The 25,883-nt window shown below is 54.0% G+C and overlaps 1 protein-coding gene across 1 annotated transcript in view; it reads right to left on the bottom strand.

The window, feature by feature from the left end:
- The window catches only part of FAM178B (family with sequence similarity 178 member B), a 97,688-nt gene extending 72,046 nt beyond the window's left edge, over nucleotides 1-25,642 (bottom strand). The window contains exons 1-8 of the mRNA XM_070428551.1: nucleotides 25,597-25,642; nucleotides 24,668-24,935; nucleotides 24,271-24,493; nucleotides 23,324-23,385; nucleotides 19,530-19,637; nucleotides 14,776-14,928; nucleotides 8,752-8,857; nucleotides 4,416-4,500 (exon numbers count right to left, since the gene is read on the bottom strand). Coding sequence (XP_070284652.1) covers nucleotides 4,416-4,500; nucleotides 8,752-8,857; nucleotides 14,776-14,928; nucleotides 19,530-19,637; nucleotides 23,324-23,385; nucleotides 24,271-24,493; nucleotides 24,668-24,935; nucleotides 25,597-25,642 — 1,051 coding nt within the window. The remainder of the gene's footprint in view (nucleotides 1-4,415; nucleotides 4,501-8,751; nucleotides 8,858-14,775; nucleotides 14,929-19,529; nucleotides 19,638-23,323; nucleotides 23,386-24,270; nucleotides 24,494-24,667; nucleotides 24,936-25,596) is intronic.
- Nucleotides 25,643-25,883: the final 241 nt, after the last annotated feature.

The raw sequence follows: 25,883 nt of genomic DNA, 5'->3' as shown, positions 1-25,883 counted from the left end.
GAGACACATCAACTGGTTGCCTCTAGCAGGGGCCAGGGATTGGAACTGCAACTGAGATAGAGGTACGTGCCCTTCACCAGCAATCGAACTCGTGAGCCTTCAGTCCTCAGGCTGACACTCTAACTATGCAGCCAACCCGGCCAGGGCAGTTTTTACTTTTGTTTTCTAACTGAATTAGTTACCCTGAGATTTCACATAAACATCCACATTCTGGCCATGGCCGCTGGCTGCCGATACAAGAGCCACGCTTCTCTTCTTCCCTGGGAGAAGCTGGGTTTTGTTCGGGCTTCTGCTAGGAAAAGCTGGTCCATCCAGTGGAAGAACAGTGACATCCCCCTGCCCTTTGCAGGGACTGGCCTAGGGTGGCTCCTGGAGCAGTCAGAACTCTTAGACCGGGACTGGCTGCTTGAGCAGAAAACCGTTTGATCATATGCCAGAGCCAACTGACCACAAAGCTGATGTAGCTTAAGGCCCGGGCCCTCCCCTGCGTGCCCCGAACGCTCTAGGTTAGGTAAGGAATGTTCTGGAAAACATCCTAAAAAGATGGAGGAGAAAGAACCTCCCAAGGTCCAGCATTTTGTTCCATGAGTTCATTACTCATTCTAAGTAAAAGTTCACTTTCATACTTAATTTTCCATGTAATGAATTAGATAATACGGATGTTTGAATCACAGATAAGAATTTTAAAGTAGCTATCATAACTATGCTCAAGGAGGTCAATGAAATATGCTCACGTTAAATGAACAAATAAGAAATCCCAGTGAAGAGGAAGAAGAGTAGAAGAAGAGGAAGAGGAAGAAGAGGAAGAAGGAAGAAGGAAGAATAAGGAAGAAGAATAAGGAAGAATAAGAATAAGAATAAGAATAAGAATAAGAATAAGGAGAAGAAGAAAGAAGGAGAAGAAGAATAAGGAGAAGGAGGAGGAGGGGGAGGAGGAGGGGGAGGAGGAGGAGCTGGAGAAGGAGAAGGAGAAGGAGAAGAAGAAGGAAGAAGGAAGAAGAAGAAGAAGGAAGAAGAAGAAGAAGAACTAAATGGAAATTCCAAAACTAAAAATTCAAATATTTGGAAGGAGGCTGCAAACGTGAGTGTCTGGAGTTCTACCTTGAAGGAGTAGGATTCATGGAGCTGAAATTTTTCAGACATAGCCAGGGGTTCAAAGGGCACTGACAGCCAGGAAGCCCGTGACACAGTTCTGTTCAGTGAAACAAAATGCAAAGAATGCCCTGCCTTGCCCACTGCTGCCTCATAAAACATGGTGACGCTGGAGCTATGACAGCCACTCTGCAACCCCGCGGGAGCCGCGAGGCACCCGGGCTGAGCCAGAGCTCTGACACTCAGATGTGCTGGACAGAGCCCGCAACCCCGCCTCTGGAATGTCTGTTACGTGAGATAATAAACCTCTCTGACGTGGGTATTTGTTATAGGCAAAGTCCATCCTAACCAACACACAGCTTGTCTTGAACATGGAGAGAGACCTGGCAGCCCTGGACCTGACAGCCCTTTAGAGAGAGCTCGGTCCCCAGAGGCAACTGAGCTTGCAAGCCCGGCCCTACCATCTTTCGAGATGGATCACCGGCCCCTAGTCTACAAATCGAGCCCCAACTCCTGCCCCCACCAACTCCATCATTGCAAGTACACCGGGTTGCCCTGCCCTCTCTTCCGTCTCTTACTGCAGCTGCGCAGCCATCCCGCCCATGGGCCAGCAGCCTCCTGAGGGCAGGAATCTGCCTCCTCATTCCCGACTCTCCCTCTGCCCCACCATGGAGCGAGCTGCTAGAATACAGGACGCCTCAGCGCATGTCTGCTGAATGAATGAATACACACCCCCTGCATGAAGAACGTCAGGGTGCAGGGTGTCCCGTCCTCCAAGCTCAGCCAGGAGCTCTAAACGGTTACATGTGCTTCTCAGTCAGGACAATCCTTCCCGCCACACCCAGTACAATGCTCCAAGGACCCTGCTGCCAGTCCTCAGCCCCTCACCTGGAGGACACCTGCACACCGTCAGCTCCGCAAGAGGCCAGGCAGCCTTGCCCTCCCCTGGCCGGGGGAGCATGGTGGGGTAAGACTCCCCAGCGGGTCTGGGAAGGGCTGCCCATAACCACGAGCTCGAGGAAAGGGAAGAAATATCCCCAGTTTACAAAGAGAAAGGTCAGGCAGCTTGACGACTCACACACCAATCACAGATCCCAATGGGAGGGGGCCCCTGGTTCTTCCCTGAGGGCTGTGACCCACGGATGAAAGGACACTCAGAGCACCTCAACTTGTAGACAAATCCAAGGCACGTGATTCTGTTTGCAGCGACCCTGGGTCTGATGGATCTCGCAAATGCTTCCTGAACTGGCGGCCGACTTTCAGCTCCAGCTTTTGGGAGTCTCTCCCGGCACTGGCTCTAGGCTCCGGACTTGGCTGTTTTGTTTTGTCTCTTTGTTATGGTACAAAGCACAGAACATGGGATGGGGATGGTGACCGCACAGCAGTGAGGGGGTTAGGAGGGCAAAATCTATGCTTCTCCCAAACTTCTCGTCTTCCCAGACAGACACTGTGCCTATCAAACACGAACTCCCCACCCCTCCTCCCGTTCCCTGGCAACCACCTTCTACTTTCTGTCCCTATAATTTTGATGACTTTAGGGACCTCATATAAAAGGAGTCAGCTAGCAGTTGTCCTTTTGATTCTGGCTTATTTCACTCAGCATGATGTCCTCCGGGCTCATCTGTGCTGTAGCCTGTCCGTTTCCTCCCTTTTCAAGCTGAATAACGCTCCATCGCATGTGTCTACACACGATTACCCAGTCACTCACCAGCGGGTTCTTGGGTTGCTCCCCCCTTTTGGCTGTTGTGAGTAATGCTGCTGTGAGCCTGCGCGTGAGGACATCTGTTCAAGTCCCTGCTGACAGTTCTTGTGTGGACCTGGCCTTTGACTTTCTCTGAATCCGTGAAAACTGCACCTTGGGCCTGGAATTCTAGGCCAGTCTATTCCAATGGTGATGGTGGGGGTGAGGGGCAGGGGAGGACAACAGCCCCAGATGGGCTCCCAACTGGTGCATGAGAAATGCTCTGGAGTGGAGGGAGCAGAGCTAAGCCACGTGGGAGCTCAGGAGAAGACCCTGGCCCTCCTGATGGAGGGCGAATCAAGGACAATGTGGCAAGAAGCAGAGAAGAGTGGGACGGCCTCGGCCTCTCCCCTCTCTGGGAGGAGACATACCACTGCCTGGAGGAGAGGAGCAGGACAAGGGAGGCCTCTGTTCCCCAAAGGGCAGGCATGCCGCAGAGGTGGCCCCAGGGGCTCCAGAAAGGGCAGCCGGGCGCAGGGGCAGAGGTTATGAAAAGGGAGAGGATGCGGAGACTGGCGCTATTCAGAAACCCTCAGAGGGGCCCTAGGCAGGGGCAGGGGTCTGGATGCTCTAATTTGACAGCTGGCCCCCAGCTCAGCCAACTCCTGAAACAGGAAGGCACAAAAGCCGAGGGTCAAAGTGCTGGTGGGTGTGAATGGTATATCGTGGTCTCTGACCTTGGCCTTCTGAGCTATGCCGTCAGTGTTTCAGCGGGAGGTGGGCAGACTCCGGCAGGGAGCAAAGGCAGAGTCTGGACTCCTGTTTGTCCCTCTCACTGTCTGCCTACTGTAAGCAACTTTCAATTGGTACATGATTTTTTTTTTTTTTTTTTTGGTGCCAAAGTGTCTGGGTTCAGGTAGAAACGGTGACAGCCCGGGAAGCGTGCAGCCACCGGAGGGAAACCCAATTGCGTCTGTGAACTCAGAATTTCGGAAGTGTAAGAGTGACTTACGTGCATCCCTTCACTGGCTCCGGCCCTGATTAGTCCAACCCCAGGAGCTTCCCTGACCTGATGTAATTCAGAAAGAACTGTTCCCTTAAATCCAGAGAACTGGCCTTCTAGACTGTTCTGGGAGTCTGGGAGGTCAGCCTGGACTTGGCCACAGTGACATTCCCCTGAGGCCAGATCCAGGTGCCATGGAGCCTGTCAGCTCAGCTTTCTACAACTGTTGACGCCAGAGCCAAAGATGGCCCCATGTCTCCACAGCCTGGTGACGCAGCGTCCCCCCAGCATCCCCTTCCCCCAGCACCTCCCTCGCATGCCGGTGCCAGGAGACTGGGAGCTGTGAAAGGTGACCGCCTAGCCGAAACCGGTTTGGCTCGGTGGATAGAGCGTCGGCCTGCGGACTGAAAGGTCCCAGGTTCGATTCCAGTCAAGGGCATGTACCTGGGTTGCAGGCACATCCCCAGTGGGAGATGTGCAGGAGGCAGCTGATCGATGTTTCTCTCATCAATGTTTCTAACTCTCTATCTCTCTCCCTTCCTCTCTGTAAAAAATCAATAAAAATATATTAAAAAAAAAAAAAAAAAAGGTGACCGCCAGCTCAGGGCAGCAGCCTCCACCCCACACCCTGGTACTGACCAGACTGACGACAGAGACCATCCACGCTGAGATCCCACAGGAGGCCAAAGGCGCCCGAAGAAATTTCTGGAGGCCATGTCAGCAGCTGGGAGGAGAAACCACAGGTTGCCGGTCACTCCTATGAGTTACAGCACAGCATGCACCTTTACTGCTCCGTCAAGTAAGTCCATTCAGTCCTCACGAGTGCATGCGGGACACGAACATCGTCATTATTGCCATTTTACAGAGGAGGAAATCATGCTCAGACGCTCAAGCAGCTTCCCAGGGTCACCCAGCTAGTAAGGGCAAAGCCAGGATGCAACCCGGTCTATGTGACTTGAAACCTCCTACTCTGTCCACCTCCCTGTGCGGGAGTCTTGTCCTGCCCCTCACTCCCCGTGGTCACGGCTGGGCCCCTCCAGGCAGGAGCCAGTGCAGGAAAGAGAAAGAGCTTGAAAGTCAGCTGGACAATGACAGGCCGGCCCCTCTTTGTGATCCCCCACCACTTCCAGGTCGGTGCCTTCACTTCCCTCATCTGAGATGGCCGGCTCTGGGAGGCCCCGGCACTCAGTGCAGATCCTCCAACAACCTGGGCTGGGGAGGGGGCGGCAGGTCTCCCACTTGACTCAAACTCCCTGGGATCCTTACTTGAAGGCTCCTCGACTCTGAGGGTTGAAGGGACCAGAATTCTGCTACCCTGAAGCTGCCCTTTCTGGCATATTGGTTTTAAGCTGTTTGTTAAAAGGCAAAAGACTCAGAAAGAACCTCCGAACCCCCCCCCCCCCCCCCCCCCCCCGCTCCCCTTTCCTGCCCAAGAGACTCAGACAGAGAAAGCTGCTCCAGGAAGGAGACCTTTGGACAGTGATGGCGAACCTATGACACGTGTGTCAGAGGTGACACACGAACTCATTTTTTTGGTTGATTTTTCTTTGTTAAATGGCATTTAAATATATAAAATAAATATCAAAAATATAAGTCTTTGTTTTACTATGGTTGCAAATATCAAAAAATTTCTATATGTGACACGGCACCAGAGTTAAGTTAGGGTTTTTCAAAATGCTGACATGCCGAGCTCAAAAGGTTCGCCATCACTGCCTTAGGATGTCGCCTCAGCCTGAAGTGAATGACATGTGGTGAACAAGAGGCCCAGCAGGGCCTGTGAGCTACACACTGTCTATGAACCACGGTCTCTGGGTGGTCCAGCAAGAGCTGTCCTGCCAGGTGCGATTTGCTCTTCCTCGACTACCTGTGAGTCAGCCATTCTCACTTCTGGAATCTAATTCCCATTCCCTCTTGTCTCCTTTGCCCGAAAATGTCTTCTATACCCAATGCTGCCTCACTGTCTTTGGAATTCCATGCCTATGTGAATTCCATGCCAGGCACATGCATTAAACTTTGTTTTTCTCTGTTAACCTGTCTCTGTTCATTTATTAGCCCAGCCAGAAGAACTTGGAAGGTGTGAGGAAAAGTATTAATATTTTTTAGCCCCGCAGGCTCACAGTTGGGCTGAGTGGCATGGACAGCACCCTCCCGACAGTGCCATCTGGCCTGAGGACACACAGAGCCAGCCATGCTGCCCACGCACCGTCCTCCCGAGTGCTGAGAAAAGGACGCTGTGGTGGGCGCCCTGGGCACAGCCCCTTTCAGGACAAGGTCCCACCCCCAGGGCTCAGTGCCGTTGCTGCCTGAGGGCCCTGAGCCAGTCCCTCTGGACATTAACCTTGGCTGAAGGGAGTGCCTCACCCAAGGTCACACCCCTCTCCAAGTGCAGCCTTTGTCTGCTAACTGGCCTAGGCTGGGGTCCAAAGGCCTGCGCCCCTTGCCTCCATGGGGACAACTCTAAAGGTCCCCCCAGTCCCAGAAGCCCCTGCAGGACTGGCTGTGACCTCTCTTGCATTTGCTTTGACTCCGCCCAGGCCTTCTCTTCTCCCTCCCAGGGTAGCTGCTGAGAGTGACGCACACCCCCACCCTCTTCCCAGAAATATGCTGGGAAATCACGTCTCAGAGCCAGCTTCCTGGGATCTGACCTAAGAAACCAGAACTCTGCCTCCTCCTCCTCTTATAATTTCTCATAACTTCTTTTTTCATAGCTGGACATCTGATTGTTTCCCAACAAGAATATAAATTCAGAGCAATGATACCTGCTTTTGTCCACGTCCCCAGCAAGGCTCACTTGGCAGGTATACCCTAGGGTGCTAGTAACAAGTTCACATAATTCATGAGCACCGAGGCCAAAGTCTATTCACCCAGTGCCCACCTGAAGCCCCTGGGACGGATCCGGGGGTGGCAGCAGGACCTTGTCCCATGGGACCTGAGGATATCCTTTCCAAAGAAACAGTCGAATGAGCAGGTTGGGGAGGTCTGCCCTGCTCACCCACACGACTCTGAGTCTGCCGCAGGTGTGCCCAGGAGCCTTGGGCAGCCCAGAGACCCTGCTCACCCAGCTGCCTTTGATAGGATGGAGTGGGGTTGAGGGTGTCACTTAACCCTTCTTAGTCCAATCAGACTCTCCTATCTGAGAATGTACTTGACCATGGAGTCTGCAGAGTAGAGAAAAGCCAAGATCTTTCCTAGGATCCCAAACCTTCTTCATCCTCGTTTCTGCTCCTCCTGACAACCCCACAAACGACCCCTGTACCTTTCTAAGACTCTCCTCAGCAGCTTCAGGGAGCCCCAGGGATTTCTGCCTCTTACAGTCAGAGTCCCCATAATAGGAAGGCTCAGAAGTATGCTGAGCACAGGGCCACATTCTGGGCAGGCACCCGAGACGCCAGTCCCCAAACCCTTCCATCCCTACAGCTCAGTATAGCAGGTCCTTAGTCGATGTCTATGAATGAATGGATGGTGCTACTGTGGGGAAAGTGCAAGAAAGCCCAAACCTCAGAAGTGAAATGGCAGAGTCCCTGTGAAGGCCTGCAGTGTGACCACATGACAGCCACATGGCCACTTGTCTCCTTCCTGAAGATGGAGAACTGGAGCCTCTTGCTAACACTCCTTCCAGAAGGTGCCAGGCCCTGGCAGAGCCATGGGGGACCATCCAAACAAGGCAGGTCACAGGACTTCATTTAACCTCCACCTGGGACTCTCAGCCCCTGTTCACAGACTACAAAACTGAGGCCTAGGCTGACACTAGCTAACCTGCCCAAGGTCACACAGCAGGAAGCGGCAGAGGAGGAACTGCAGCAGTCTGTCTGGCCTCAGGGCTGGCGCCTCTGCTCTATGGCTCCCCTGGGGTGACAGAGGTGGGAGAAGAGACTGGGCAGGGGTAGCTCACTCCTCCCAGGCCTTACGGACAGGGAAGGCCGTCCACACCGTGCCAGGGTCACACAAGGACCCTCTGTGGGCGACGTCTCAGACGGGCCCTTTGTGCCTCCCAATGCCCGATTGTGTGTTTTGTCATATACTGTGCACGCAGCACAGAGATGCTGCACTGACTGGGAGCAGAGAAGAAAGGCCACACTGTTCCCTGTCACTGGCCCACCATTCCCACTGGCCTGGGGGAGGGACAAGGGCAACAGCCACACACAATAGCCCCAGGCACCAAGGGTGCCTCTTCCCTCTGGGAGAGGGAGGGGCGCTGGGAGGAGAGAGCTGGAGGGCTCTTTCTGGAAGGCAGCCAGGCAGCAAGACGACTTCCTTGACCAATCGCCCTGCATGCTGCTCTCATGTACAGCTGGGATCCAGGCTCCAACGCGCAGGAATGAGACCAGGTGGAACTTCTGACCTGCCCTCCCGGACAGGGACGGTTCTGTCCTGGGTAGGTGCCAAGGCTGACCGCGTTCAGATCTCGGCAGCTGGTGCCTGGGCTGTCCCTGCTGGCTCTCACCTTATTCCTCAGGCCCAGGGGCAACCAGCAGGGCAGAAAAGGTCAGGCGCAGCTGCTCTAGGCTTCCCCAGCTGACTACAACCCACAGAAGAGGCAGACGCTCAACACCTGAGCAGCCCCAGCTTGAAATTCACAGGGCCCCCACACTTGCAGGGTGCTCCAGGCCATGGCGGGCCCTGAGCCAGGCCCTGAGACTTGGAGTAGAGATGAGCTGGGACTCGGGAGGCACCTGTGGAGTAGCAGGGACAGAACCACAGAGAGGACTTCGGGGGCACAGACAGCACCCTGCGAGGCACATGCTCTGGGCGACAGACCACAGGCCGGTCCCAGCATCTTCCCAATGATGCCATCACAGGCATTCCTCCTCTTGCCTCAGCTGGAACAAACCCAGAAGCGGCCCAGACCAGAGGAGGAAAAGGCATGCTCCCGCCCCTTCCCTTCCCGTCCTCCTTCCCCCCTCCCTTCCCCGTGGCTCTGCCGGGCTGCAGGCCGGAATGCTCCCGCCACCTGGTGGCAGGCCTGGGTCCTCACCTGGAACAGCCACCGGAGCAGGGGCACAGGGCAGCCGGGCTGGTGCAGGTAGAGGTTGCTCAGGAGGCCACTTCGCAGGAAGGAGAGCTGCTGGGCCAGCGGGGAGCTGAGGGGCAGAGGAGCGGAACCAGGTTAGGGGGCTCCGGCTGGCGGCCGGCAGCCTGGCAGCCTTCCTTCACACCTATCTCAGTAAAACAGGGTGGGGGATTCTCGAGTTTCAGCCTCACCAGGGTGCTAGAATCATGTCAGTCATCACTATGGACAAACACGTTTGTAGAGCCCAGGATGCAAGCAGCTGGGAGGGCAAAACTGCTCTCATCAGAATCACTTGTTCCCCGTGAGCACATCTCACAGTGCTTTAAATACGCTGTCCTTCCCACTGGACAGAGGGGGACTGTGGGGTTCACAGGCTGACTGGGGGATCCGAGGCAGCTCAGGGGAGAATCCGGAGTCACAGCCTCAGCCTGGGGCCCCACCGTTGGGGGCAGAGTTACCACAGGGCCCACGTGGGCCAGCGTCCGGACTCCGATTACAGGGCGCTTTTCTGCCTGGGCTGTTTTTCCGAAACAAAGGGGACACCTGAGAAGATGGGGAAATAATAGAAAGGGGCTGGAGGCAGGGAAATTCTGGGAAGCAAATCACAAACAAGGGTGCCGCCGAGGACCCCAGAAACCATGTAAGCAGCAGCGACCCAAGTCCAGGGGACTGGCACCCAGGCACCACCTGCCTGTGGCCCGAACCCGAGCCCCACTCAGGACAGCGTCCTAACAGGAGCCTTCAAATCCCACTGCCACATGGAGAGGAGCCCGAGCTCACCGGCCTGCTGGCCACCCTGTGACCAGGAGCTGAAACGCTCCAGGTGGCTCTAGGCCAGCCGAAGGCAAACTACAGCCCGCGGGCCGGATCCGGTCCGTTTGAAATGAATAAAACTAAAAAAAAAAAAAAAGACCGTACCCTTTTATGTAATGATGTTTACTTTGAATTTATATTAGTTCACACAAACACTCCATCCATGCTTTTGTTCCGGCCCTCCGGTCAAGTTTAAGAACCCATTGTGGCCCTCGAGTCAAAAAGTTTGCCCACCCCTGCTCTAGGCCCTCGGAGAAGGAGCTCCGGAAGCCACTTTGCAGGGTCGCTGGCTTCATCCCTGGGGGGCTGGGGCGGGGGAGCCTGTCCTGCCGCTGCATTGGTGAGCACCCTTTGCTCTCAGGATAGTCCTAAAGGCAGTTAATATGAATTCCAGGAGATGGGAATGTAACTTCCCCGTTTGTTCTTGCTTTGATGGCCAGGCCCACGCCAAGATTTTGGACAGCATTTAAAATCCTGACTCCAGATAGAAAGTCCTCGGCCAGCCCACCCTCTCCTTTTTACAAAGGACATATTTTATTCTGTGAGGCACAGAATGCTCCAGAACAAAGGTTCTCCTCCAAGCCAAGATGCTGTCTCCTTGAGTATGTCCAGGCAATTTACAAATTGTTTATATTTTCCAAGTCATTTAAGTTCAGAGGAGAAAGCAGCTTTCCCCCTGTGTTTGTGAAGTTGACGGCTCTAAAATAGACCTTTATTTGTTCATGAAACATGTGTGTGCCCCGGGGCTGCTGGGGCACCGCTGGCTCCATGCACTTGGTCACATGGACACTTTCATGGACTGACCCCATGATGCCCGCGTGGTTCCAGCACAGAACCCCGGATGCAGACAATACCCAGGCAAACGATGTCTGGAGGACCTCACAGACCAGCAGGACTTGACCAGGGGCCACGTGGCAAGGAGGCTGGTGCTCCAGGGACTCTTGGGAGACTGTGGCATTCTGTTGGGGCAGTGGTCGGCAAACTGCAGCTCGGCAAACCGAGGCTCGCGAGCCACATGTGGCTCTTTGGCCCCTTGAGTGTGGCTCTTCCACAAAATACCGGCTCTTCCACAAAATACCGACTTCTGCACATGGGCCACAAAGTTTCAATCGCACTGTACACGCATGCCCACACGTGGTGTTTTGTGGAAGAGCCACACTCAAGGAACCAAAGAGCCGCATGTGGCTCGCGAGCCACGGTTTGCCAACCACGGTGGAATGATCAGGCTGCCTCTGGGCTCACAGCTGCCGAGTTAGGGTTAGTCTGTAAGACGAGCAGCAATACGTGGCAGAAAGGGTGGCCCAGGGCGCCCGGAGCGAGTGGCTTTAGGAACTCTGCCCAGGGCTAGGCCACAAGTGCTGCTTCACCCCACGAATTCACGGGCTGCCCCTGCAGCGGAAGGGACAGGTGAGACACGAGTGACCTCCAGCTTAGTGGAAGGGCAGGAGGGCCTCACTGCACAGGGCCCCGATGGGAGCAGGAGAGCCTGCAGCAGTACCTGGGAGGAAAGGGGAGGGGCGGGGGGGGGGGGAGGGGTGTGCTTGAGCGCTCAAACATGTGGGTCACAGACTCTGTGGTTGTTAGATTTACAAAAACCCTTGCCACGTCTACAAATCAAGAACTCGGACTCGGGGTGGCTAAGCCAACGCTACGGTCAGCAGTTATGCTGACAATGAGCCGGGAGGAGGGAGCCTTGGTCACAGCAGATGCCGCATGGCCTGGCTGAACACAAAGCCACACTGTCCACCCTGGGGTCCCAGTAGGGAGGTTCTCGCCAGGACAAGGAGCAGCCAGTCAAAAAACTGCTGATCCCCAACCCCGTGGCGAGTTCGGAGGGCCCGGGAGCTGAGGGAAGGAAAGGGGAATCAGCCCCAAAGGAGAACTGCACAAAACAAGGGGACAGCACCAAAGGGCCGGCGTGGACCCACGTGGGTGCTGGGCAGACCTCCAGCCTCTGCGTGGACGTCCATGCCTGATAGTGCCTCGCCAACAGTCCTCCAGCCTTCCCTCCCCCCACCTCCCGGCAGCAGTCCCAGAGGGCAGTCTCTCCGTGCCTTGGGAATCCCACGCTGGTGGAGGCATAAACACAGTGTAGCTATTTATACAGTATCAGTTTCTGCGTCCTTGCCAAGTTACTCAAATGAAAGTTTAACGGCCTCCTCGGAGAACAGAAAGGAATAGTGCTCAGAGCCTTCATCGCTGCTGCTCTTCTTTCTGGCTTTCCCTTTGTCAAAGCTAAGCAGCATCACCAGGTCAGAGCAGGGACCCCAGCGACAGCCCTGCCTGTGGGCTCTGTATTTTCAGGGACAGTTGCAGCCAGTGGGTGGCTCAGTCCTGCCCACTCTAACTACTGGATTATTTCACAGGCTTCAACCCCAGCATGCCCGGAAGAGGAGGCCTGGCAAAGCGAGGGCTGGGCCTCAGAGATCCGGTGCCCACGCAGCAGAGCCCTCGCAGCTCGGACCTGCCCGTTCTCCTGTTAAAGTATTCACGGAGCGAAGCCCTGGCCTGTGCACCAGGCGCCCCACCTGCAGGACACCCCCACGCACACTGCGGGGCCAGGGGAGCACCCTGAATAATTCAGTGGGCAGCCCCCACCTTCCCTGGAGCTGCCTCCTGGCCGGGAGTGGGCACATCCTGAAGCTTCCACTCAGGGCATCGGATTTCCTGTTGAACTGCTGTCCAGGGAGGAGGAAAAAGTTCAGCCTGGCACCAGCTCTGTCATGAAGGCCTGTGCCCTTGGTCCCAGGGAACTGCACTGAGGCCACACATCCAACTGGGTGATGAGCAGAGGGATGGCCGGGCCACCTCCGGTGCCACAGCTGCGGGCTCGGACCCCTGTGCAGGCCCAGTCCTGGGGACGTGCCGGCTGCGGCGCTCGGCTACCCATTTGCTCTGCCGTCTGAGACAAACAGCTTGCTTACTCGGTGCCAGGGTTTCCCATGGTGAACAGTGGGGAGAAAGATAATCCTTTTCACGGACGGGCAAGAAGCGACTCTATTTCTGGAAGTGATTTTTATGGAGGCATTCACTTTTCCCCCCTCAATGATAAAAACGTTCACTACAGAAAGTCTGGAAAACACAGGAGTATAAGGAGGACAGTTACAATGACCTGTAATCACAGTGTTAGCTGTCTGTACGGCAGGAAATGGAAACACTGCTTTTTTGAGATCAAGTGATCTTTTATTCTTCCTCCATTTTCGTGTTTCCGGCTGAACACAACGGGATAATTATTAAAAGACCAGTATCCCCCACTCTTGTGTCTGAACTTGAAGTCCTTGGCAAAAACAGGAACTAAAAGATGGCCCCGAGGCTAAATGGTGACCTTCAGGAAGCAGCCCTTACCCATGCGGAGCAGGGCCCAGACCAAACGCCCTCACTTTGGGATTTGCTGGCTGGCAAGGCCGCACTGTCGTTAGCACGCCTCAGGCAGGAGGGCCTGCATTCCTCCCTCCAAGGGAGCCGGCCAGCCACCTGGCCCCATTTGGCAGGGCCGCTCAGATCCAGGTCACTGCTCCATGGGCCAGCTCATCTGTCCAACACTTCCTGCGGGCCGTTGAGCCCGGGGCAGAAGTCCTGCTGTTGGCACAAACCGTGAGGCTGCTCAGGAAGCTGCTTTCCTCTCTCCTGTCCTCCCCACCCCACTCCTGCCCGGCCTGTTCGCTATCCCCTCCTTTCTCCAGCTCCACTATCTTTCCTCCTCTCCCTTCATTCCTTTCCCCCCTTTTCATCACCTCTTTATTAGATACATTTTCAATTTGGTAAAGTGAACCTTCATCAATATTCATATGCTCAGGCCAAACCACCTCACATCACAGCCAGGGGTATACTCCAGACCTCCAGACAGACACTGTGTGTGTTAGCACATTCTCCACACGCTGTTATAACAGGGAAGGAGGACACAGCCTGCGCGCCACGCAACGAGGACGGCACCAGTGCAGTGCAGCATCCTTCCCGAGCAGCGTCTGCTGTCTGCCCACGTGCGGTGTCTGCGTCCTGATGTGAACAACATGTAGAAGACATCTATAAGACAATCAAGGAAAGCTCAACATTGACTGATAATAGGAAGCTACTGGGTTTTTTTAGGTGCAATAACGGCATTGATGTAATGTCTAAAGATAGAATCCTGCTTTTAGAGACACAAATTGAAGTGCATACAGATTAAGTTATGTGTGTCGGATTTGCCTAAAGACAACCCGGGGGGACAATGCTAGTTAGGGGCAGGAGTAGAGATGGAACAAGATGGGCTTTAAGCTGATAATTGTTGAAGTTGATGCCGGCACATGAGGCATATTATACTGCTCTCTTTACTGTTAGGTATGTTTGAAACTTTCCATGCAACTCAGTTTTAAAAGAAACACATCAAAATGTTATCTATTATTTAAAAAAGTAGATTTAGAATTAATGAAACAGACACGAGGAAGCCCCAAACAGCTGGAAAAGAGAACAAGATTCCTGGGTTCAAGTCCTAATGTGGCCGAAGGGGCCACAGAGGCAGCCTGACCTTGTGAGCTGGTGGGCCAGCTGCCTCCGTGCCAGCTCCCGGCGGCCTGCACTGCACGCAGGGATGCTGCGCACTGAGTCCTGCGGCTCTTTTTCTTCCGTGTATGAACTCACAACTGCAAGTGTTGCATGTTACTGTCATGAAGGGTTTTTTTAAGCCTTAAAAAGCAACGTAGTCAGTGCTTATGTGATAACGATCATGAACTTCCTTCCCAGGGAAGAGGAACAAGCTGTCCTGACATTACACACAGCGTGCTCCGCCCGGACACACTCCCAGCGTCAGAGCACACAGCCTGACGCAGGGCCCCAGGGAGTGGCTGGCGGTGCGGCGCATGCTCTGGAAACTGCTAGCTGGCCCAGAAAGCGGCTCCAGTGTTGGTGGAGACATAACTCCGAAGGCATGTAAGATGACTGTGATTAAAGTCGTTTGATGAAGCTCAGGTGTGAGGGAAAAAGGCAATATGAGTACATAAATACACAGGCTAATATTTACTGAAATGTAAGATTTTAAAAAAATTAAATATTGTGAGACACTGTGGCTATTTCGTCTACATCTCTAAAAGTCGACACATCCAAATGGGCCAAAACACAGCTTTGGATTTCCTCCTTTGGGGTGGTCCTCATCAGGGGGCTCCATGAGGAGGGGCCTGGTCATGCCGCGCAGACACTTACCTGAAGAACTGCCTTTCCAGGTGGTTACGGGGCTCCAGGTGCGAACAGTCCAGGTCACAAGGCAGGGGGTGATGCCTGGGTAGAAAGACGGCCTCTCCTGGATGGACTGAGGGGATGACCTGCAGGGACATGGAGAACCTCTCCACCAGCGTCCTGGCAAAGCAAGGGTGGGAGAGCCGGTCAGCAGGCACACCTGGTCTGCAGCTGGGGCCTGGGGAGCTGGGGGGAGGGGAGGTGGGTGAACTGAACCAGGGGGACAGCGCCACCTGCTGATGGAGAAGAACCCCTGAGATGTAGACTAAGACAGCAGTCGCCAACCTTTTGGACCTCACGAACCCCCAGTGGTCCGTGGACCACCAGTTGGCGACCGCTGGACTAAGGGGCCCTCTCCTTTCACTCTGTCATACACCTGACCCCTCTGTGGGCCTCAGTCCAAGAGCTAGAGGCTATGGTGACAACCCCAGAGTGCCCACCATGTGCAGTGCCAGGTGCTGGAGGATGGATCAGTGCCCCTGCACTTCCCAGTGCCCTCCAGCAGGTGGACAGGCCAGAGCCCAGGCTGGGTCAGCCAGGGTCAGGGAGGGCATCCTCGCCATGAAGGAGCCCAGGCTCTTCCTCAGGGCAGCGGTCCTCAAGCTCCGTGATCAGGAGGACTCCCCGGGAAGCTGGTAAAATGCAGATGCCCAGGCCCCACCTTCCCTGTGAGTCTGACTGAGTAGATCAGAGAGTAGGGAGAAGAAGAAGGGATACAATCAAACTATGTGGGGAGGGTACACACTGTCAGTACCGTCACTGCATGAAGAGGGAATGGGGAAAGGGAGGCAGTGGGATGATTCCTGGGAATGAGGTGGCTGCACCACAATGCAGGTGGAAGAGCAAGCTGCAGAACGGGAAGTGTGTGTGTGCACATGTGTGCGTGTGTAGGTATACACACACTCATGAATGCATGCAGCACCCCCCCACACACACACACTCCAGTATCTGGCACATGCAACTATGAGCTAGGGTCAGCCCTGGGCAGCAGGATTTGGGGAAAAGGAGGCATTTCCTGTTTACTTCATACAACAGTAACAGCAACAAATTAAAGCAGCTACGGAACTGCATGCCCTCCCTCACCAGAGGACTGCCCCTACCCAGATCCCAGCTGGGCTGAGACTGTGAACTCGGAGAGGGTAGCACTTGGGGCTCCCGTTAGGATGTGGTCCATAGCAGCGCGCACTGGAAGTGGAGAGCGAGGTGGTTGCCCTCTGCTGGCCAGGTGAACTCTCTCACTTCATGCCAAGTGCCCCACTGTCAGGGCATGACCAGAATTGCAGGTTGCCCTGAGGGTGAAGCAGCACAAAGGGGTGACCTCACGCTGGGAGATTCTGACTCTGTGGCCTCTGGAAGCAGCCTGGGAAAACTGCCACACAGATGGTAAAACAATTTTCTGTTTTACTCATTTCTTTGCCATTTGAGATTAATTTCTTCACTGTTTGAATATCCAAAGTTGCTTTTGTAATTTAAAAAATGTACAAATTATTCAAAGCCTGCAAGAAGTAGGCTTACCTATAAAAAAGTCTCACCTTGTCCCCAAACCACTGTTCAAAGGGGTTTTTGTGATATTAACTATAACGTCTGTCTGTCATTCAGAGTTCCGAGATGACCCTCACACATCTAATCGAGGGCTTCCTGTACAGCCCAGAACTGAGGATAAAGGATGCTGTTGTGGTTTAATGTCCTCCCTCCCCCACCCCAGCACACACACAAGGTCTTTCAACTTGAGGAAATAGAGAATGTGGATGTCGTCCATTCAAACACTAGCCAGTCCTTTGCGTGCGAGCAGATGATCTGCTCAGGATGCTCAGGGTCCCTTCTGAGGGCAACTGTGGTTATATGAGTCACAGGCGACTTGTCTGCCAGACGAGATTGGGCCCCCGCCTCAGCTCACCCCTCCAGACCTACGCTCCTCCATGCGCCATACCCGACTCAGGGAGGGAAGACGCTGCTGGCTTTGTGTATCAGGGAGTCATTTTCTTTGAAGCAGAGAGTTGAACTGTCCCATCAACATGATCCCACATCAAAACCACCACCTCAAAGTGGCTATTGTCAACTGGCTTTCTCAAAGTCCAGCTTGAAAATGTCACGTGCCCAGAAAAGTATCAGCGATTTCCAAGCCTGAAACCCCTCCTGTCTTAAACCGGTTGCCCAGATAACTCCCTTCCTGCTAGGATTTAAAAATATCCAAGCGTGGCTTCTGTAATCCTGAGTGCACGTGGCAGGAAGGCAGAGCTAGAGTAATTATTCCTGCTGCAGAGATATTTAAAAGGCTCAATTCCAAGGCTATCTGTCCAGCGAGTGGGGAACTGGAAACCAAATCCAGAGGCCCCAACATAGAGGAGCAGTGCTCTCATCACCTGTGCCGCCATCAAGGTCTCCACCCCCGAGGTTCCACTGTTTCCACACTCAGCACACGTGCCCGCACTTGGAGGCGCTGTGACGCGCACAGCCCCTTCCCTTGGGGTCCCTGGGCAGCGCGTGAGCAGTGCTCAGCCCATCTGGCACTTGGCTCTGCAGTGAGCACTGGCACCGGGCAGGGGGTGCCGCCTGCCCCGTTCTGCAGTGAGACTTTCAGGCAGCACAGCCACTCACATGTTGTCTGCAGGCCCTTCAGCCACACAGCAGAGCTGAGTCCTTAGACAGACTGCATGGCCCGCAGATCCTGAGATATTTACCGTTTACAGACTTCCCAGTAAGTGTGCTGAGCCCTGATCTAATCCTGAGGCAACTGGTTACCAAGAAAATTGCAGAAAAAAGCAAACAGTCCACCAAGGTGTCGTTCATAACAATCTCTGGTCAACAATCATATTGGGGTCACAAACGTGGAGGCCGTGAGGAAGTCCGTGTGCTTTCACTCAACATCCTCAGCAAGTGGGTGCTGAACGCACACTCAGCCTATCACTGCAAATCAACAGCGGATAACAGCACTCAGACTTAGGAAAGAGCAAAGCCTGCCCTGGCCAGTGTGGCTCCATGGTTAGAGTGTCGGCCTGTGCACCAGTCAGGAACCTGTACCTGGGTTGCAGGTTCGATCCGTAGGCCCAGTTGGGGTGCCTCAGCCACCTCATTCCCAGGAATCATCCCACTGACTCCCTTTCCCCATTCCCTCTTCATGAGTGACGGTACTGACAGTGTGTACCCTCCCCACATAGTTGGATTGTATCCCCTCTTCAATGTGTCTTTCTTTTCCCCTACCTTCCCCACTCTCTTAAAAATCCGTGGAAAAAACATCCTCAGGTGAGGACTGACAAAAAAGAAAAGGCAAAGCCTGGACTGCCACAGTCGGAGTGTGCTGATCAACTTGTGCTGTTACATGGCTGAAGTGGCTCCCCTTGGGCAGCGGGAGGAAGGGAGGAAGGGAGGGAGGGAGGGAAGGAGGGAGGGAGGGAGGGAAAGACAGATGGATCTATCCTGACTGCCCTTCCCCCTTCAGCTACTGCCCATTTTTCTCTTGGTTCTGCTTCTGTTCTCCTAGGAACCTATTCCAGTCAGGTTTGCCCAAAGCTACCCACCAAAGTTGTTCTTGTCAAGGTCAGCATGGCCTCTATGTTGGGCCTTGGGCCCCTGTCTCTTCTCTCTATATACTGGCTCCCAAGTCATCTCACCCAGTTTTGTGGCTTTAAATGTCATTTGTATATAGAAACTCCCAAGTTTGCCTTTCCAGACATGGCATTCTAGCCACCTCCTTGATCCTGCCTCTGGATCCCCCAAATGAACTCTCAATCCCACCCCACCCTACCCCATAACCCCTAGTCTTACCCCAGACAACTCCCTTCTGCTTGCTCAGGCCAAACCCTTCTGGCCCCTTTGATTAATACCACCCCCCCCCTCGTCTCCCCTTGACACTACTCATCTCTTCCAGGGCTCTGCATAAAAGTCATCTGCTGGGGGCGGGGGGCGGGGGGGCTTTCCTGACCCATCCCAAACCTCCCAACAGTCCCAATGCTCCTCCCCAGTTTATCCTTTCTCATTAGCGCCTGTCATGTGGCTTCACCCAGCTGGTTCACTGTCTCCCTGTCCTAAAAGCAAGTGATATGAGGGCAGAGATGTCTGCCTGGCTTCGTTCCCGCGGCATCCCGAGTCTGTTAGTGCCTGGCGCCGGTCAGGCGCGAGGTTTATTTTTTATGTTGGATGGATGAATGGACGGAAGGATGGACAGACACACGATGAACACATAGCAGGGTACCCTGAAGGTGGGTTCAGCTGTGGTCCTTGGGCATCTCTGAGACTGGCACAGATGAGTCCCTGGCATGACCGCATGGAGAGAAGCCACCTTCTTTTCCCAGTGGGGACCGGGGACAGTGCCATGTGGCTGCATGCTCCCCTTCAGAGGCAGTTCCCATTCAGGCTGCAGTTTTGTGCAGTTATTGTCCCAAGAGTAGGTTCCATAAATGTGGGCAGACAAGTGGGGCCGAGCAGGCCATGTTTTGGATCTGTGTCCTCAAAGGCCCACACTAGACCCTGACACACAGCTGGTGAATAAATATTTCTCAGTGAATGTGGTTTAAGGGAAGGAGGCAACCTGAGAACTCATAACCTGAGATCTCAACCTGAGATCACTGGCTGAAATTGTTCAAAATCCAGTGTGGCGGACTAAATCCTTTGCGTGAAGAGATGGGTGAAGGGATCCTTCCCCCCATATCCTCCCCACCTCTGCCTGCTCCCCCTCATACCCTTCCCAGTGCCCCCCTGTGCCCCTGGATGCCCACCGCCACCTGTGCTCGGGTGTGAGAGGCACGGCCTCCTCATGGAGATCCAAGGAGTCATGATCAGCAGGGTGTTGCAGGAGCAGCTCCCCCCGCTCCTGCTCCAGGGCCTGTTCCCTGCAGGGAGATGAGAGCCAACAGGTCAGTGCTGTTCCTGAGGGTCATCCAGCTGTCACTGGGCTGCAGGGACCCCTAGGAGGGGCCGGGCAGCCAAAATGCCTGACTCAAAAACTTCTATCTTGGTGGTATAAGGACACATGTAATAACTTAATCAATAAAAAAATTAAAAACAAAACAAAAAACTTTCATCTTGACGCTCTCCCTCCAGGGAGCATGTGCCATCCACTCTCCCCTCTCCTTCCCCCACAGGCATGTACCCCCTAATCTCTAAGAGACCTCATGAGACTTGCAACCAGGGGAGCAGTGGGCAGCTCTTCCCGGGCTCACCCCCTGGACCTGCCTCCAAGGCCCCCGCTTCTCTGACTTCCCAGTGAGCCCGGCAGCCCAGCCTAGGCTCCCCTGTGGCTTCTTCTATGCCCTTCTTTGTTTCACCCTCCTAAGTATATTTTTGCTTCAGTCAATGCATTCTTGCTTGCTTTTCTGCAAAAAAAAAAAAAAAAAACACACACACAAAAAACCCCCAAACAAAAAACAACAACAAAAACACACCAAAAACCCCCAAAACTTCTCTCTTTATGGGGGGCGGAGCTGCGTTGCACTGACTGAATCATCTCTGAATGTGCAGAGAGGAGCAGACAGGCCTGAAAGGAGATGATTTCTGCCCTGGCCTGTGTGGCTTAGTTAGCTGGAGCATTGTCCCATAGACCAAAGTGTCACAGGTTTGATTCCCATTCTGGGCACATACTCAGGTTGTGGGTTCAATCCCCAGTCAAGGGGCATGCAGGAAACAGTCGGGCAACCTTCCTCTCGCTCTAAAATCAATAAAAGCATGTCCTCCAGTGACGGTTAAAAACAATTATAAAAGAAGACGTGTGGCACTACACACTTAAAGTGTGCTTTTATTTATTTTTAATTTTTAATATATTTTTATTGATTTCAGAGAGGAAGGAAGAGGGAGACAGAATCATTGATGGGCTGCCTCCTGCAAGCCCCCCAATGCGGATCGAGCCCACAACCCAGGCATGTGCCCCGACCAGGAATGGAACCTCGACCTCCTGGTTCCTAGGTTGATGCTCAAGCACCGAGCCATGCCGGCTGGGTTAAAGTGTGCTCTTATTAGTGGACCTTATTTTGGCATCTGCTCACTTTTTAGCACACCACGCCTGTGCCCAGCCCTTTTGCTCCTGCTGGGGCCCAGCCACACTGGCCAGGAGAAGCCCCGTGCTCACGGCTGCCGCTTCGCCTTCTCTCCACCTCAAAGGGCAGGCAGCTACAGATCCTGCTCATCCCTGACTCCCTCACCCTGTGCCTCAGCCGCAGAGGCCTGGAGCCCACGTTTCTCCCACCGGCCCCTGAGCACTTTATAGTCAAACCTCAATTCTCAAAGGTTCCCAACCAAGTTGTTCACAGAAAAAAATGTCTTGGTTGTTGACCCAAACTTCAGTTTTTGACCTAACAACCCTTCAAGCTGATGCCTCAGTCTGACAAAAAGCATCTCTCAGGCCACAAACAAAGGAGAGAATGCTTTTGTTGCTGGCAAAATGGAGATTAGCACAGTTTTAAAACCTAAAGAGGCCATCAAGAGTGCTGATGTTGCTAAGGGTGTAAAAGTGCTCACAAAACAATCACAGGCAATTGAAAAGGTAGAAAATCTTGTTGATTTAGATAAACAAAAAGCAGTTAGCCTGTGGTAGCATTTCCGAGGCAATGATATATGAAAAATTCATTTAAGGCTAGTAGGGGGTGGTTCAATAAATTTAAGAAAAGAAGTGTTTATTTGTAGGTTAAACAGTATATTGGATGTGCACTGTATATAAGAAAGGTTAAAACGGGGAATCATTTGAGGTCTGGAATGGATTAATTCAATTTACAGTATTTTTTGTTTTGCTTTGTTAATCCTCACCCTGAAGATATTTTTCCTTTTTTTTTTTTTTTAAGAGAGAGTGGAAGAGAGGGAGGGAGGGAGGGGGAGAAGGGGAGAGAGAAAAAGAGAGAGAGCGAGTGAACAAGAGAAACAGCAATATGAGAGAGAACATCGGTTGCTTGTCTCCCACACGAGCCCTGATGGAGGCCAGGGATCAAACCTACAACCCAAGTACGTGCCCTTGATCAGGAATCGAACCCAATTTCCTTAGGTGCTTGGGCTGGGCTCTAACCACCGATCAACATCAGTCAGGGCTCAATTTACATATTCCTAATGGGGAAAATGATTCGGTTTTTGAACAAATCACTTCTCGAACAGCCTTCCAGAACAAATTAAGTTAGAGAACTGAGGTTCCCCTGTACTTCCCTTTTCAACTGGCCCCTACCACAGGCCCTGCTGCCAACCATTATCTTGCCTGAGCCCCTACTCCCTCACCTGCTCCAGCCTTCTCTGTCCTCATGCTGTCCTTGTCCCTAGGGCTGTTGAGGGAGTCCTGACTCCCCAGCCCTTGCCATGCCCCTCCCAGGGCTTGCCCTGGCTCTGCCCATAGGTTCTAGTTCTGCGATTTGTACCTCCAGCCTGGCCACTGTCTTGAGTGCAGATCCCCCTGGCTAGCCACTCACTGGATGATGTCTGGCTGAATGTACTCATGCCCGTTGGACGCCACAGGTCCAGTTCTGAATCCCTCTTTCCCACAAAGGCGCCCATCTCATCACCAGTCGCCCTACTTCCTCTCACCCTTCCCATCCATCCTCCATGATGCATCCGGAGTGCTCTTTCTCAAACATGTGGGCAACCGCATCACTACCTGCCTAGGCCTCCCCGGTGACTGTCTGGTGTTCGTGAGGCCCCTCATGACCCAGCTGCCGCTCACAGCGTGGCTGCATCTCCACTTGGCACCAAGAATCCCAGTCCTGGCCACCTATATGTGTGGTCACCTCCGCTGCCCTCCCAGGTCTTCTAACCCTCTGAGGTTCAAGGACAAGGACACCTCTGAAGAGCCATTCCTGATCTCCAGGTGCCACTCTTCCAGGCCCCTCCACAGCAGCTGATGGCACAGGGAACATAGAATCATGGTGTTAATTACCAGGTGGGCAGGGGCTGCCTCTGTATACCCGGCGCCTGGTCAGTGCAGAGCGAGAACCTCCCAGTGCAAAAGAGTCAGTGTCTCCACCACCACCCCCGCCTCCCTGAGGGACACCACTTGGGCCTTAGAAGTAAGTTTTTGGTGAGATAAGGCTCACTGTAACCCAGGGAGATGGCACACGTGAACCGGATGACGTGCTATGGGAAAATGAGCAAAGCGTGCGTCAGGGTTGGTGCAGAGCAGGCAGTGGGAAGTGATGCCTCTCTGGGAGGCAGGAGGCAGGAGGCAGGCTGCACACCCATCAGAACCAGCACCTTCTCTGCCTCTAACACATGAGAGGGAACTGAGAGACCAGCTCCCCCGCTTCTCCACACTGGCAGGAACTGGGCCCAAGAGTCAGGATGGGAAGAGGAGCCGGACGTGGGCTCTGTAATGGGCAGGGGGTGGGGCGTTCTGGGGCTCTCTGCTTGGACATGGCCTCCTCTGACCTGGCTGCTGTTCTCCATGTTCGTTATTCATTCAGCACACAGGGCGCTCAGGGGGCTCACTGTGCCGGAGGTGGGCTGCTTTAGCCTGGGAGGCATTTGATCTGAGTCAGAGGATGAGCCCTGTGAAGGTACTGCCAAGCCCATGGAAATGAACAGCCCGTGATGGACCCCTTCTTGCACTCACCTCTTCTCCTGCAGCAAGTAATCTAAGCTGTTGACGTAGCTTCCTGAGCCCTCAAAGGTGAGCTGGAGAACGGGACATGGGAATGGGGGAGAGAAAGACAAAGTAGAGGGAAACACAATAAAATTTAATCTAAAGTACGCCCTTTATCTTGTTTACTTTTCTGAACAGGCAATCCATTCACCTGACTAAAAAATAAAAAACATGAGGGCATACAGTAAAATGCCCTACCCACAGGCGTGCTTGCAGAGCATTTCTGTGCACAGGTAAGCAAACAGACCGTCACAGAGCCCTCTCAGCACGGAGGGAAGCACACTGAGGCCCCCTGCACTCACCCTGTGCACTTAACAGTATGTCTTGAGGGTCATTCCACATCTATATTACAGAGGTAACTTAAGAAATACCCTCAGGGGACCCCGATGTGTGGCTGGAACCGAATTCATCAGTTCCCCCGTGGTGGGCATTTCAGTGACTGGCAATCTTGGACTATCATAGACAACTGAATCTCTGTTCTTAGAACACATTTCCTTACGTGTCCCCTCGGTCTACCTAGCAACAGGAGTTTGCTCCCCTGGTGAAGTTCATCACAGAAGTGTCCATTCAGGACTCCAGATCCACGGGACCACAGCCAGCCCAGCCTCTGTGCCTGACTAGCCCTGCCCCGGCTCCAAAGTCTTTCCTCTGCAGCCACATCCCAACCACGGCTGTGAAAGCTGCAAAGGTCCCACTGCCAAGCCACCCTCAGCAAGAGCTAGGAGTGGGAATAAAGGGAGGGCACCTAGCCTTTGGAGCCCAAGGACGAGGGGGACTAGGGCTGAGGAGGGGTGGTGCAAAGGAGGTGGTCAAAGGACAGCTGGGGTACGGCCAAGGAACGGCCAAAAGAAGTGCCTGGGGGTGACAGAGGCAGGGTGACCAGAGAGGGGCAGTGAGGAGAGGAGGCCACTGCTTACCCTGGTGCCGGTCCCCGCAGCAGCCTGCTGGCTGGGGCCTGCTGCGCTCCAGAGCTGCTGCTCCTGTGAGGCCAGGTCCTCCATGGGGCCCGAGTCCTGGGGTTCTTGCTCTGGCTCCATAGGCACAGAGCAGGCCAGTCTCCTCGGGCCCTCAGGCTCCACCGCGCCCACCCACCTGCCAGCTTTCGGTGCCCAGGGAGTCAGGAACGTGACATACGGTGGCCTCCAGTGGGTGGGGACCGTGTCCCCCGTGGCCCTCGGGGTCAGAAACGTGACATGCGGTGGGCTCCAGTGGGTGGAGACCACGTCCCCTATGGTCCTCGGGGTCAGGAATGTGACATGCGGTGGGCTCCAGTCAGTGGGGACCACGTCCCCTGTGGCCCTCGGGGTCAGGAACGTGACATGTGGTGGGCTCCAGTCAGTGGGGACCACGTCCCCCGTGGCCCTCGGGGTCAGGAATGTGACCTGTGGTGGGCTCCAGTCAGTGGGGAACATGTCTCCTGTGGCCTGCATCTTGGGCTTCTTCGACAACTTGGGAGTTGGAGCTGAGTTGGGACTGCAGAAGCGCTGGGTCGGCCGGCAGATCCCCTGGTGTAGGGGATGGTCGAAGCCACTGTGCTTCAGGTTGGGCAGAAGAATGGGGATTGCGGCAGCTGCCTGGACCCCTGTGGACAGGATGAGTAGTCAATATCCCACCTGACTACCACCATCCCGCCATGCTGGGTGAGGAGAGGAGGCAACTCTGGATTGCAAGATGCAAGGGGGGCCCTGGCCGGTGTGGTTCAGTTGGTTGAGCATTACCCTGTGCACCAGGTTGCCAATTTGATTCCTGGTTGGGCCATATGCGGGTTGTGGGCTTGATCCGGTGTGCAGAAGGCAGCGATAGATGTTTGTCTCTCTCTCTCTCTCTCTCTCTCTCTCTCTCTCTCTCTCTCTCCCTCCCTCCCTCCCTCTCACTCTAAAATCAGTAAATATATATATATATTTTTTTTTTTTAAAATATATTTTATTGATTTTTTACAGAGAGGAAGGGACAGAGAGAGAGAGAGTTAGAAACATCGATGAGAGAGAAACATCGATCAGCTGCCTCCTGCACATCTCCTACTGGGGATGTGCGCGCAACCCAGGTACATGCCCTTGACCGGAATCGAACCTGGGACCTTTCAGTCCGCAGGCCGACGCTCTATCCACTGAGCCAAACCGGTTTCGGCAGTAAAAATATATTTTAAAAAATGATGCAAGGAGAAACCTCAGCCATGAGTTTTCCATTCCCTTGTGGCCCCAAACCTCAGGAGAGCTCTACCTCTGCAGGTGAGAGACACCTACCTTCAGTCTGAGGAAGGGCTAGCACAGTCTTCTGGGACCTGGCCATCTGAAAGCTTCTGGGAGTTCTGTCCTGGAAGGAACCGCTGGTCAGGGGAGGTGAGGGGAACCTCCAGAAGAAAGCTGATGTTCTGGGACCCTAGGTTCCCAGAAAGGAGGGCCCAGCCTATTGGTACACAGGAGAGCATCCCTCTCCAGCTCACCCAGGGACTAAGCACATGCACCGCAAAGATCAAGTTGCTGAGTTGATGGGGGCTCAATCTGACCTCTCTTTTCAAGGATGTGATGGG

The sequence above is a fragment of the Myotis yumanensis genome, unplaced genomic scaffold, assembly GCF_028538775.1.
Source record: "Myotis yumanensis isolate MYYU_CA2020_CCGP unplaced genomic scaffold, mMyoYum1.0.hap1 SCAF_11, whole genome shotgun sequence".
Taxonomy (NCBI): Eukaryota; Metazoa; Chordata; class Mammalia; order Chiroptera; family Vespertilionidae; genus Myotis; species Myotis yumanensis.
This window is presented reverse-complemented; position numbering and strand designations above follow the sequence as displayed.